Source organism: Perna viridis, chromosome 13, assembly GCF_037379345.1.
Source record: "Perna viridis isolate PV_CMFRI_1.1 ecotype Kerala chromosome 13, ASM3737934v1, whole genome shotgun sequence".
NCBI classification, from domain to species: domain Eukaryota; kingdom Metazoa; phylum Mollusca; class Bivalvia; order Mytilida; family Mytilidae; genus Perna; species Perna viridis.
Window position 1 is genome coordinate 21,529,319 of NC_142457.1, and position 13,617 is coordinate 21,542,935.

Below are 13,617 nucleotides of genomic sequence, written 5' to 3' on the forward strand. Positions count from 1 at the left end.
ATCATTATGCAACACACATACGAAGTCCTGGCTTTTATCAGTCAGGCTGTGACACTTAGTATGTAAAACACATAGAAAGTCCTAGCTTTTATCAGTCAGGCTGTGACACTTAGTATGTAACACACATAGAAAGTCCGGGTTTATATCAGTCCGACTGTAACAATTAGCATGTAAAACACATAGAATGTCCAGGCTTATATCAGTTAGACTGTGGCATTAGTTTGTAACACACATAGAATGTCCGGGCTTATATCAGTCAGACTGTAACAAATATTATGTAACACACATAGAAAGTGTGGGCATATATCAAAACAGGAAATGAAGAGACAAACTCTTATAAATACAAATGGATAAAAAACAGAACACCATACAATTACATAAAAAACATTAAGAAATACAGTACACAAAACCTGAATCTCTTGAAATATAAACTCCCGCTAAAAATGAATGTGACATAAGGTGTTCCAAAGGGTAAAATCTAACTGAAAATATCTTGTCAGTGCTTACTGTGAGTTAGAGACTTCATGCATTGTATCTGTCACACAAATTGTGTTGAGGGCCATAAAATGTCTGTAGTTTTTTATATAAAGAAGCCGAACATATCCCGGTCTTAGAAGTTTGTTTGATGCTACAAGCTGAACGGTATCCTCCAGTTACCTAATAAATACCAGATGCACGATGTCCTCCAGTTACAAGCTGGACGATGTCCTCCGGTTACCTTACAGTTACCAGCTGGACAATGTCCTCCGATTACCTTACAGTTACCAGCTGGACTTTATTTCCAGTTACCTAATAGTTAGCAGCTGAACGATGTCCTCCAGTTACCTAACAGTTACCACCTGGACGATGTTCTCCACTTATTTAACAGTTACAAGCTGGACGATGTCCTCCAGTTACCTAACAGTTACAAGCTGGACGACATCCTCCAGTTAACTAATAGTTGTATATGACTACTTGGATGATTATCACATTGCTACCAACATTTATAATTCACTATTTCGATGTAAAGAACAAAAACCAAGGATGTTTACAGCTTTGATTCTATCATTTGACAATCTTCCTTGTTACTATGAATTTGTTGATTACAGTGCCAATATTTCCAAAGTTATATCTGCATAACACCCTAAAACAGTTCCTCGTTAGATATATAGTTAGCACCAACGTCTATATAAATGCCAGTGGCATGTGGCAACTTCCGAAAAAAAAAATAATCAAGCATTATTAACAGAACTCTAATTAGATGGCCCCGTGCAGGTCTTGGTGTTAAAAGAATAGGCCTGTAGCAGCATTAAGCTGGTCGTAAAAGGCGACTTAACAGTGCTCAGAACCTTAGCCGGGGGCTCTGCCCGCAGAGCAACTGGGTTGTGTGCCCCAGGTGGTGTAATGGGGTACCCCTGGTGTGTTACATGCTGGGGTTGTCAGGCTATAATACGGAAAACCTGACCGCAAACCATAGTGGTGCACCATGTTGGGAAAGATGCCACGTTTCTCGCACGTTAAAAAACCCTACTGTGGTATTCTCCCGGAGTAGGAAACATAGGGCTCCGCCACAGGAGGTTAAATTGCCTGACCCTACCCACCTCTCCCTATTTCCAGTTGCAATCAAAATTTGTCGACCCCATTATCCTTGTGTCCCATCCTTTTTCATTTCATCACCATTTCATGTTCATTTTGTCATCCATTTCATGTTCATCGTCTGAATATAGCTGAAATATTGCTGCTCGGACGTTCAACCCCAACAATCAATCAACTAATTAGATGATTACACATGTGAAGGGAGTGAATGGAAAGACAATATCACATTTTGTATTCCATGCATTATGTTCAGCAAATAAATTCCGAATTCAAACCCAGTCATGCAAAGTAGCAAAAATCGAGATAACAATTAAGTAATAAGGGACATGTATAAAAATATACGACGAGCGGGTTATTATCTCCACATGGCGAGCTTGAGGTATTTTTTTTTCACAACGGTCAGTTGCCTATCTTGCCACGGCAAGTTACTTCACAGGGAGAAGTCATCAACTGTTATATAAGTTCTCAAAACGACCCTTTAAAAAGTTAGTTACTGGTTTCTATATCTTCCGGAATTCAAAGATCGTGCCAAATAAAATAATTTTTAATGATCTCCCAACTTGTAAATTATGTGATGCGGGTGAAGATGACTTGTTCCACTTTCTGTTTGCCTGTAAATTTAAAGTTCTTGAATTAATGAATAAAAAATATATACATTCAACGTATTATACACTTAACGCGTCAAATCCTGAAGTTAGATTTTAAAATCGATGCCGAAATGAAAAAGCGCAACTGTAGCTTAACTGCTCATGTAAATTGTTCCCTGGGAGCTCTGGTGGACTTAGACACGCTTCATAGGCAGCTATGTTTTACTATGGACACTGATAGATATATTTTTGATATAAAGAAACTCAATAGTAAACAAATATTATCTTTAAAAAAAAGATGGCCGACGCGGTAAAATTTTGTTCTTTCTACTTCTAATTTTCTACTTTTCATTCAGGAAATAATACATGGCGCAATTTCGATACAGTTTTTTTCGAACGCCACTATGTTATCAGTATTTGGCTGATCGGGAAACAGAATTGCGATCAGATGATTTGCATTTCCATGGAAAAGCGTCTTTAATGTTAAAGGGTAAAAGGCGAAAATATACCGACTGCGTCGGAAAAGGGTGTGGATGAAAGTACTACGCCTAAATATGAGTATAAATATGAATTTACAGTGATCATATTCAAAGTAAAGGTATATTTTACAACTCATCTTAAAGATATTATCCAAGATCGAGCTTTTATTGTTTTAAAAGTTCGTGCTTGTACCGACAGGGACGGACAAATAGACACTTCGAACAAAATAGAAAAAAAGAAAAAAAACATATTTGCCGTTTGTGTCACGGTACAAATAATTTGGTCATAAGCCGTATCTTTTTAAAGTTTTGTGTAATTTTGTCCCAATAACTTTCTTTTATTCATCAAATTTTCACTAATTTTATTTCTTGGAGTTCATTTACTTTTTGTGTGTTAATTGTTTTGTCATTGTTTTTAATTCTAGAGATTTTTAAAATTAGATGTTGACTTGTAAATGGGTATTGTGATATAAATATTTGTTTCTGGTATAAAAAATATCATTTATACGCAACAATTACAATTTGTGTCATTCAAATACAAAAATACAACCTGACCGCTTTTTATTATCTCCCGGTCGTTCTCGGAATCGTCCGGGCGCTTATTATTAAGACCCGTAGATCTAGAGTAACCTCCCTTTATTGACTGATATTACGTTCTAACCATACAAATTTGTCTTACATTGAGGTTTCATTCAACAATCAATTTTTTGAAGTTCATAGTGCTCATTTTTTAATTGCGTAATTAGCCTATTTTATTCCCAACTTTATTAATAACAGGGAAATTGTCAATGCTTAGCAACGCCGCCATTTTTGATGTTTACAACATGGCGGCAGATGAGGGAGCCGAGGCTTCTCTGTAAAATACAGATCGGAGCATCATACCTTTCATTTTTCAATAACAGACCACTAGCTCAATGTATGTAATATGTCAGGTGTTCGTTATAACTATCATTTTTTGTGTCTTAAATTCCATTTCTGGGTTATATAATGAAAATGCTAGGGAAGATGGTTGGGGTATGAAAGAATTATAAACTATTATGTGTTGGAGGTAAAATATACTTAATTTACGATATTTTACTTGAACGACCCTTTACTTAACAGATTATTGAGGTATATAAACAAAAGATAGCATGCTCATTACAGTTTTCAATCTAGTATAGTTCAGTTCAGGGTTGATGTTTGATGTCATCATTTTGGTTCATGTCTTGTTCCTTGGGTGGGTGAAATGTTAATTTCAAAATAGTGCTTTACTAGCTGTGCATGTAGAGCTAAGCAGTGGTGGATCCAGAACTTGCCTTGGTCAGCTGGGTGTAGGGCCACTAGGGGTGGTTGGGCGAAATTTGTTATAAGGTTGATCCATCCCCTAAATTAATGTATATATATTTGTTATTTACATGCAATTTTATTTAGGACTACACACATGGCATTGCAATGCATGGATACAGCATTGCAATATTTGAAAGACAGTGGCTTTTAGTCCATGCATTCGTTGACAGGGAGTCTCTTCAGGCTAATCGTCCACACATCTGGTTTGCATTAAAAACATACGGAATCATGACAGAAATGCCTGATTTGCAGAAATGTTGTCAAACTTGTCCGCAAATATACAACTATTAATGTCATTATGAACTGTATTCACATTTAATAAACTAAACAGTTTTCTGTTCATGTTATATACATTTTTTTGTACTAGTTTGACTGCATATTTGATAGTGGGAGCAAGCCCCTGTGCTTGAAAATTGATGGGTTTTATGTTGGTCAAACACAGAAGTTACAAAAATGTATGATGACTGGTGCCAAAGTCGATGCATTGTGTTTACCAGATGTTAAAAAAAGTTTAATTAAATCTTCGCCGAAAATGTAAATATCCCGCATGTTAAAAAACGCTTGGAATGTTCATAAAATTTTAGTTTCTACAAAGAAGGACCATTGTGAATTGATATGTTTCACATCTGCTGTCTGGAATGGCAGCATTATGATTTAAAATTTAAAACTGAATCATGTGCCAAAACAATCTTTCTCGATATGTAAACTTGGTTTAAATAGTCTTTCAAGTTTGCTAAATGTCACTGTGTATTTTGTATTAATTCTATTTGAATTTTAATCATTATATGTTACGCTATTTGAAACAGGAAGAAGTTTAAAAAGGAGTGGAACATCAAACAATGTTCTACTGTGTTACTGTTTGATGTTCATTATTTTGTTAAATCAAGCTTGGATGCCGCTTTGTGAAAATCTTGATTAAAAACAAATAAATGGAAAACAGTAACCCTTCAATGATAAAAAAAAAAATAACTTAAATTTATTTTCCATGTGTGATGTAATAATCATATGTATCTTTTTATGAACTTGGTTACATTTTAACAAAGCTTAGCACATAATTCAGGTTTGGGGCATAAAAGTCCCTTCTATAATTCTGTCCTTGCATAATCAGTAGACAATATAGGGGATTGAAATATAATATATAAATCAAATGTTACGTCAGCTCTATTTAAAACTCAGACTGTGGAAGAACATCATAAGGCAAACTTCCAAGTTACTAAAATTAATTCGCTTGATGAAAATAGGTTTTTTGTTTTCCAATTCATATTCTGGTCCAGGGAATTGTCATATTTTTATATCACTTAAATTGAGTAAAGATAATGCTGGCGATATTGAGTTACTTATGAGTTGCTATAGTTCCATAAATCTGCAGCCATTCAACTATCAATAATCCCTTAATTAAAACAACAGACATTTATGGGTACCATATTTGTATCAAAACACATGCTTCTGTCATGTCGGTTTACAAAACCTTAGGGGTATATGATTTGAAAGAAATCAAGGGAACCAAGGTTATAGGGGTAATCAAAAGAATGTAATCCAGGGACAAAGACCAGACATGGAAAACAGACATACACAACAAAGAACATGAAGTAACTAAAAGCATACATACAAAGTAACAAAAGCAAATGAGCAACTCGGACTCCACTAAAAACTGGGAGCATAGACCAGGTGCACCAGTAGGGTTAGCATCATCTGATACATATTTGACAAGATTCACATACTAGCTGTTAATTGGCTTCTGCTATAGTTATATGAGATCATACTATATTATGACACTTGTAACTTAATTTTAAAGTGATGATAATTATTTAAAATTAAAAGTCCCCTTTGCCCCTTGGTAAAACTGTCACTGCTCATTTGGAAGAGCACTACATGCTTAGACTCTATCCTGTACTTCCCCTTTCAGCTATTGTCCATTTTTTCAATGATTTTGCAAATGTTAGAAGAAAATGGATGCTGTAGGCTGTGCCTTACTCTTATTAACTTTTAAAATACATGTAAAGAAAATATACTTTCTTTTCAAATTTTTTTTTGGATAAACAAACATACATGTATACTTCTAAATTGTTTTCTTTTTATTTTATAAATGATATACATGTAGGCCCCACCAACTAAGGGGTAGTACCTCAAATCTGTAGTTATTCCTAATTCTATGACTTGTATAGATCTACATTTCAGAGGTTTCATTATTTTTTTTGCATGTAGGAACCTTTGGTTTTGTAGGAGGTACTTTTCATCATTTTGTTTAATAAAAACGTATGAAATTTTAAAATTCTGGAGGTACCTTTCAGTAGTTTAGAAAGGTAAAAGTACCTGGTACCGCCTCTTAATTTAAGGCCTGGCATTTCATAAACAATGAAAACAACAAGTATTAAGTATGGTCCTGTCTAAAAACCAGGCAGGGGGTGCTTCATCATATCTCAATCAATGAAACTGTTAGGTTTGGAAAACAACTCCTCCTACATGTACAGTACAGCTGGCAGCATAGTCTGATAAATACTTGGCATACCTCATACCTGGCATCCAATGCCAGGTATTTATTGCTTATTGGCTCCTAATTAACAGGACCACATCCCCCAGCATCACCTGTATCCAATATACAAAAGGAAGTGACTAATTAACTAAACAGGCACATGGACATACTGGTGGTTTTACCTGTACAGTTAATTATCTCTTAGAGGTGGTTAACCTCAGTATCTTAAAATTGATATTAAAGTAGAAGAGTTATTTTAAAAAAAAAATGTGTTTTTTTTTGTTATTTTCATTTTTTTTTACAAAATTTTAATTATAAAACATGACATTTTTTGCTAAATGATTGAAATTGATTTAATATAAAATTTTGCTTATTAAAAGTAAATATTATTTTTTTCTGGTTTAAAAAAAGCAAATTTTAAATATACAATCACAGTGTGTATCAGGCTCTGTAACATTATACTAACTTCTTTCCTACATATTTTAGTAACATTTCAAGGTCATTAGTTTTACTTATAAAAACATTAAATCTCTAGTTAAAGTTAGAGTTTCATTATTTTCTTTTAATTTACTGTTTAATACTTAAGTGTATAACTGTAAAACTAATTAACTGTGTGTTCAAACTTGAAAACCTTACATTTTAAGATTAAGCCTTGGGGCCTGAATAATATACACCATATTTTTTCTAGTTATTTATTTTTTATTTACATTTTGTAACAGATTTTAGATTTTTTTTACCAGTTTTATTGCAATAAAAGAAATTGAAGATTTGAAATATATGTTTAAATTAACTTGTTGAAAATGTATGAAAAAATCAGATTCTGTTCTTTAATTATTAAACGTACATCCAGTGTTTTTGTAATTGATATTTGCAACCAGGATGACAGGATGGTGAAAAGGTCATAAAACAATAAGCCTGGCACTGATTACTCAGAATGAACCTGAGGGCAAATTAAAAACTTTAAATATCAGGTGGTACTGCTTTATAAATCTATTAATTTATTTTACTTACTTGTGTACCTTATATTCAATAACTTAAATTGCTTTTTTCAAGTGTTAACTCTTGTGAAGAAAAAAAAAGATTTGCTACACTTCAAGTGTTAAAAATAATCATGTACTTATCATTGATCTTCAGATGTTCATGTATGCTAGTGCAGTCAACCACTTTTATGAAAAAAATTCTTTAAAATCTTTTGCTAATCCTTCAGTCAGTTCACCAATTGCCCAATTAAAAAAAAAGCAAAAAATAATAAGTCAAAACTCTCTGATTTGAAAACCTAACACTGATGTCTTCATTTACTTGTATTTTTTGTTTTGTTTTATGTTATTTCATTTTTATAAATTTTATTCTCGTTAATTTTTCAATTTCATTTTGAGTACAAATTTGAAAACCATAACTGTGACATTTGTAACTTTTTAACTCACTTTTTACTTTTCCCCTTTGAAATTGAAATAAATAAAAAGCATTTTTCTGCATTGGAAGAAAAGGAAAATAACAACTATTTGCATTTTATGCACTATTTTATTAAAGTGTCTGATAAACCAACAAAGTATTTACCTCAAGTGTTTTGTGTCAAAAAAATACTAATCATCACTCAATAATACCTATTTAAGTTATCTACTTGTACCTGTCCAGGTGAACATGTAAAACTTACTTTCAATTAATTAATGAGTTGTATATTAGAAATAACATACATGTATATATTTATTTTCAAACTGCCAATTTACTTTGGTACAGAGAATATCAACAAGTACATAACATACACATTCATGAAGAAACACTACAATATGTTCAAAACTGTGACAAAATGATGGTACAGACAGATAGTCAGCCAGGAGATCAAACAGTATCGTTAATATGTTCAATAAATTTACATAAATTGTTTAATAACTTTTTGTTTTACTTGACATTAGTTCTGGAAACTTAAAGGTGTTATCAGCTTTCAGATAATACCTCGGTAAAAGTCTTTTGCGTTTTTCGGTTAAATTTATACATTCAAATGTGTAGTGGTATTCGTCTCCTAATTTTTGACATGAGCAGAGATGACAATGTCGGTTTTCTCTATCTATATTTTGCCATCTGCCTTTTTCTATCAGTAATTGATGGTTTATAGTTCTGAACCTACAAAATTTCATTGTGTCAGTTTTCTGTAAAATATTATAATATTCTTCAAATTCGAACCTAGTCTTAAAGATTCTATAATTTAATGCTATTGGAGAGTCAAACATGGTTGAATGCCAAGATTATACGAATTGGTCCATTAGGCTTTGCCTCACACCACCTTTAAGGCAGTTAACACTTTCGAAATTTTTGCTATTCCATATGTATGAAAAGCCACATTCATTAAAAATTTTCTGTGTAAACGACACCCAGTATAAAGATGAGTTGTTCTTTGAATTTTTTACATATTTTATATAATATGCACAAGATTTTTGTCTGCTTACCAGATACAAGTCTTCCCCAAAATGCAATGCACCTCGACTTGATATCAATTTCTATTGGGTATCTACCCAGCTCACTGTATATCATATAGCTAGAAGTGGAAGATTTCAGATTTAAAAGAATTTTACAGAATTTCAAGTGACCTTTTTCCAATACATCATTATAACCACATCCAATAACCTCACAGCCATAAAGTAATATAGGTTTTACCATTTAATCAAATAAAACAATTTGAATACTAATTGGAAGTTTATAGAGTGTCCCAATATAAGAAGCTCATACATAGCTCTAAGAGCTTGATCAGCCATATGATTTTTTGCCATACAAAAATTACAGGTTTTGGTAAAGACAATGCCAAGATAATTGAATTCTATAACAATTTCAATATCAGCGGTTCCATCAGAGAATTTTAAGTCTTGCTGGTTCTGGTTCTGCCCAATCCAAAAATCATGACTTTTGTTTTATTTGTATTTAACGTCAATTTCCATGTTTCACAATATTCTTGAAAGGCATATAATTGAGCTTGGAGATCCTTTGGTGATTTGGCCAAGAGAGCGGTATCGTCTACATATAAAAGAACAAATATTTTAAAATATACTTCTTATTCTCTTTCTACTTCATAGGAAACAGTTTGTAATCCAAAAATGTTTTTTGTCAAAATAAAATCTTCCAAATCATTCAGAAAAATTGAAAAAAGGAAAGGTACTCCAACTTTACATTTAAAGTAATCTGATTAACAATTGTTATAAGAAATACATGATTTGATATTGGAATACATATTGAATATAATATTATACATTTTTCCATTAACATTATTAATTTTAAGTATTAAAATTATTAAATATAAAGTTTTTGTGTGATAAAAACTTTAGCGGTTTTCGTGAGCCTGTGAAAATCACGTTTATATCCACGAACAAGTTGGGGAAATTGGATTGATCAGGTTGGGTGTCTTGTGCACAATTTTTTCATCGCAATTTTAAACTTCCGGTTGACAAGACAAGTATATAACATTAAGTATACAATAAATGGCGGTTTCCTGTCATATAGGAGGGATATCCATAGGTAGACATGACAAGACAAAGCTAAATCAATTTTATTTGTATTTTATTGAACAAGATAGTCGTAGATCTGCGAAAAATAATTTTCAGTGATGTCAATATCGCGAAAATTAGTATCCGCGAATCAGTTCATTTATTAAAATTTGCAAAAGTTTATTAAAGCAAATATTAGTTGGTTTACAGTAATTTGTGAAAGAAACCATGTCTCCACACCTTATCGAATGCTTTTTCAATATCAATAAAAGCGCAGTATAATTTTTTCTTCTTAGATATCAATAAATTGGAACAGTGAAAAAATTGAAAATATATTATCAAGAGTAGAATAATTTTCATGAAAACTACATTGATTTTCTTTTAGTATCATAAACTGATTGAAAAAATTATTCAGTCGTATATTTAAGACAGCCATAAATAATTTGCTGAGACAACTAACTAAAGTTATTGGTCCATAATTTTTCGGATTGTGGCAATCCCCTTTGTTCTTGTAAAAAGGTTTAATGATACCGGACAACCAACTTTGGGGCATTATTCCCGTGTCAAAGATCAAGTTAAAAAGTTTTCATATATTTCTATAAATCGATTAATGGTTGATTTTATATACTCATTTACAATTTGTCTTTAACATAGGCTTCATTATTTTTCAGATTTTTTACACATTTCAGAATCTCATCTTGGGAAATGTATTCATTTATTTTTTCATTTTTTCATAACAGAGATTAACTTCTAAGAGTTGTGCCAGGTATGCCAGGTATTGGAGGTATACCTGGCATTTATCAGACTATGCTGCGAGCTGTACTTATGTTCATATTCTTTGGATTTTCTATATACATAAATGTATGATGAAATATTTTTTCTCTGGTTATACAAAGGCCAATATTTTTCATGTGAAATTCATGTTAATTGAGCCTCACTTGATTTTCGCATGAAATTCACTTTACACCAATTCACATGAAGGCTTTATTCATCTGAATTTCATGAACATTTATTTGCTCAATTTGGGTGAAAATCATGTGGAAATAATTTTGATTTTACCTGCGTAGTGTAATAATTTCCCCTACTTTTTTGTAGTAGAAGGTAACTAAACTTCGAGTGTTAATATCTCTAGTGGGTGACTTTCATCTGTACTTTTATCTTTGAATACAGTTTCCACATTATATCAGGCCTACTGAAGGATTTCCAATCAAAAATATTTAGGATTAAAAAATGCATGAATCACTTATCATAAGTTTCTGCCTGGTTTTAAAGCAGAGCTGCACTTGACTTAAACATCTGTCCCAGGAATTTATCATTCCAATCTTCTGATTGATTCAATATTTTTTCATTGTCTTTTTGTAGATTTTTAAAGATGCCTGCCGTACTAGAAATGACACAAGTTGGGCCTGTACCCCAAGATCCAAGCAAATTGGAACCGTCCATGAGTCCTCGCCAAATCAAGTCCTTGAAAAATAACCATTATGGACTTGAAGTTATAAATAATGTTGTGTATCAGGGCTGGGAACCAGGAAGAGAATACACAAAAAACATAGTGCTTAAAAATGTCAACATAAAAACACAGAAAATTAAATACATGTAAGATTGATTTACTTAGACAATACTTTAATTTGATTTGTAACAAGATTTCTGATTGGATCGTTCTCTTTGAGCAAAACAGGTTACTTAGTATAATTTAACCAGGCTTGGTATAATGACTTCATTAATGTCAATTGGTCCACACTTTGTGATTCAAATAATCCCAAACAAAATAATGTTTTGATTACGAATTATTTTATTAATAGTTGGACTGTCATCCAATAGAAATTAAATTATAACATGTATAAGGAATGTTTCTAATTGATGGACTGATTATACTCAATAGCCTGGTTATGCTACTTTATACTTTTCAAAAAAGACTTCATGGCGTATAAGTGTAAACTGCCACAAATGAGGTTATTTTGTATCACATTTTCAGAAAATTAGAAACACTCCTTAAGGAGGTAGACCTAGTATAAGGGACATAACTCATGATTTAGTGATATGTTTGTATCATATTCAATTTAACCAAAGCCTCTAAAGCTTTCGTTTGAAGCAGAATAAAATGAATTAGATGCTTACATAAGATTGATATAAAATGCTGAATACAAACGTTCCAATGATTTTTAAGAGTTGTGTCCCTTACCCTAGGTCTACCTCCTTAAATTATGTTGTATTACTGATAGTGCATCTGGTGACATGTACATGTACTGTAGAAGTTTAAGGAGCTAGACCTAGGGTAAGGGAAATAACTCATGAAATCAGTGATATGTTTGTATCATATTCAATTTCACCAAAACATTTCAAGCTTTCATTTGAAACAGAATAAAATCAATCGAAGTTACTTTGATGCATATGTAATATTAATGTAAAATGCTGAATACAAACGTTCCAATGATTTGCAAGAGTTGTGTACCTTACCCCAGGCCTACATGTACATGTAAATGGTGGATGACTGTCTCCTTGGCAATCATACCAAATCTTCTATTTTTAAATTACAAGATATATTATTTTATTATAAAATATGTACTTGAGTTAAATAGGTGTTTGGTATACTGAGATTTAAAAATACAACAAAATTGATGTAAAGGGCCTTTAAAAAGGGTCTGGTATAGACAAGTTTACGGATTATTCAGGGTTTGTTTTTGACAGGTTAAGTCCCTGAATTCAAATGTAGAGAATGTTGTAACTATAAATTTAACATCATTTGTGAATAAATGTGAAATAGCTGTCTTTGTAAGAATCATGCAAAATCTGAAAACTGTGATACACCCCAAAAAGGCTACATATTTTTGTTTTTTTAATTTAGTTGTTTTATGAGTCTTTACTATGAAATTTGTAATTATTCATTCAAATCTGCCTGCTGTTATGAGATACATGCTGTAAATACATTGAAAATCCAGTAGATTCTATTGTATTTGAGTGTCATTTACAGAGTTATCTCCCTTAATTTTGAAATCTACAGTGCATTCTATATAATTTTTATCTCCTAAGAACACAGGTTACATGAAAAACTGATTGTTAATTTTTGTTTACTATGGCAATTCAAACAAAATATCAAAAAAAAATATGTAGGCTTTTTACCCATGAATCACATTTTGCATGATTCTTAGCTGGAGTGCTACTTAATTTCAGGAATCCAAAATCCCGATTTTTCACAACTCTGTTTCCTAAACCAGTTGTTCTTAGTGCTGGAACAAGTTTCTCATTACCAATTACATTCCGTCCATTAGAGAAAGTTGTTTACCAAGACAGCATAGAGTTCCATACCAAGGTAAATATATGTTTATTGATGTAAATATCAGGATAATTGAGTGTGAGTGTTTGTACGAATCAGGCAAAATTGGAAAAATCAGAAACATGCATATCAAAACCCACCGATCTGACAATAAGGTATCACTCAAGGATGCTTTCTCTGTTTGAAAAGGCCATTATTTGATACCTGCATCTTTGGATTTAAATCCGGTTTGCTCAGAAATTTTTCAATAGAATGATAGAAAAATGAGATTTTTGACTGAGTTATCTGCCCTTGAAATGTTCATTTTTAGTGCAATTCAATGATATTATAACTCAATGGTCCACAGTTATATGGAAAATCTTGTCTGTTATCCTTGATTCTGATGGTGAAAATAGTCAAATCAAAATTGTGATTTTTTACATATCATGTT

The 13,617-nt window shown here is 32.1% G+C and overlaps 1 protein-coding gene across 1 annotated transcript in view; it reads left to right on the top strand.

Moving 5' to 3' along the window:
- The first annotated feature begins 3,399 nt into the window (after window positions 1-3,399).
- The window catches only part of LOC148599985 (cilia- and flagella-associated protein 65-like), a 68,889-nt gene continuing 58,671 nt past the window's right edge, over window positions 3,400-13,617 (top strand). The window contains exons 1-3 of the mRNA XM_088557320.1: window positions 3,400-3,557; window positions 11,276-11,509; window positions 13,085-13,223. Of these exons, the coding sequence (XP_088413446.1) occupies window positions 11,286-11,509; window positions 13,085-13,223 (363 nt within the window). The 5' untranslated portion in view covers window positions 3,400-3,557; window positions 11,276-11,285. The remainder of the gene's footprint in view (window positions 3,558-11,275; window positions 11,510-13,084; window positions 13,224-13,617) is intronic.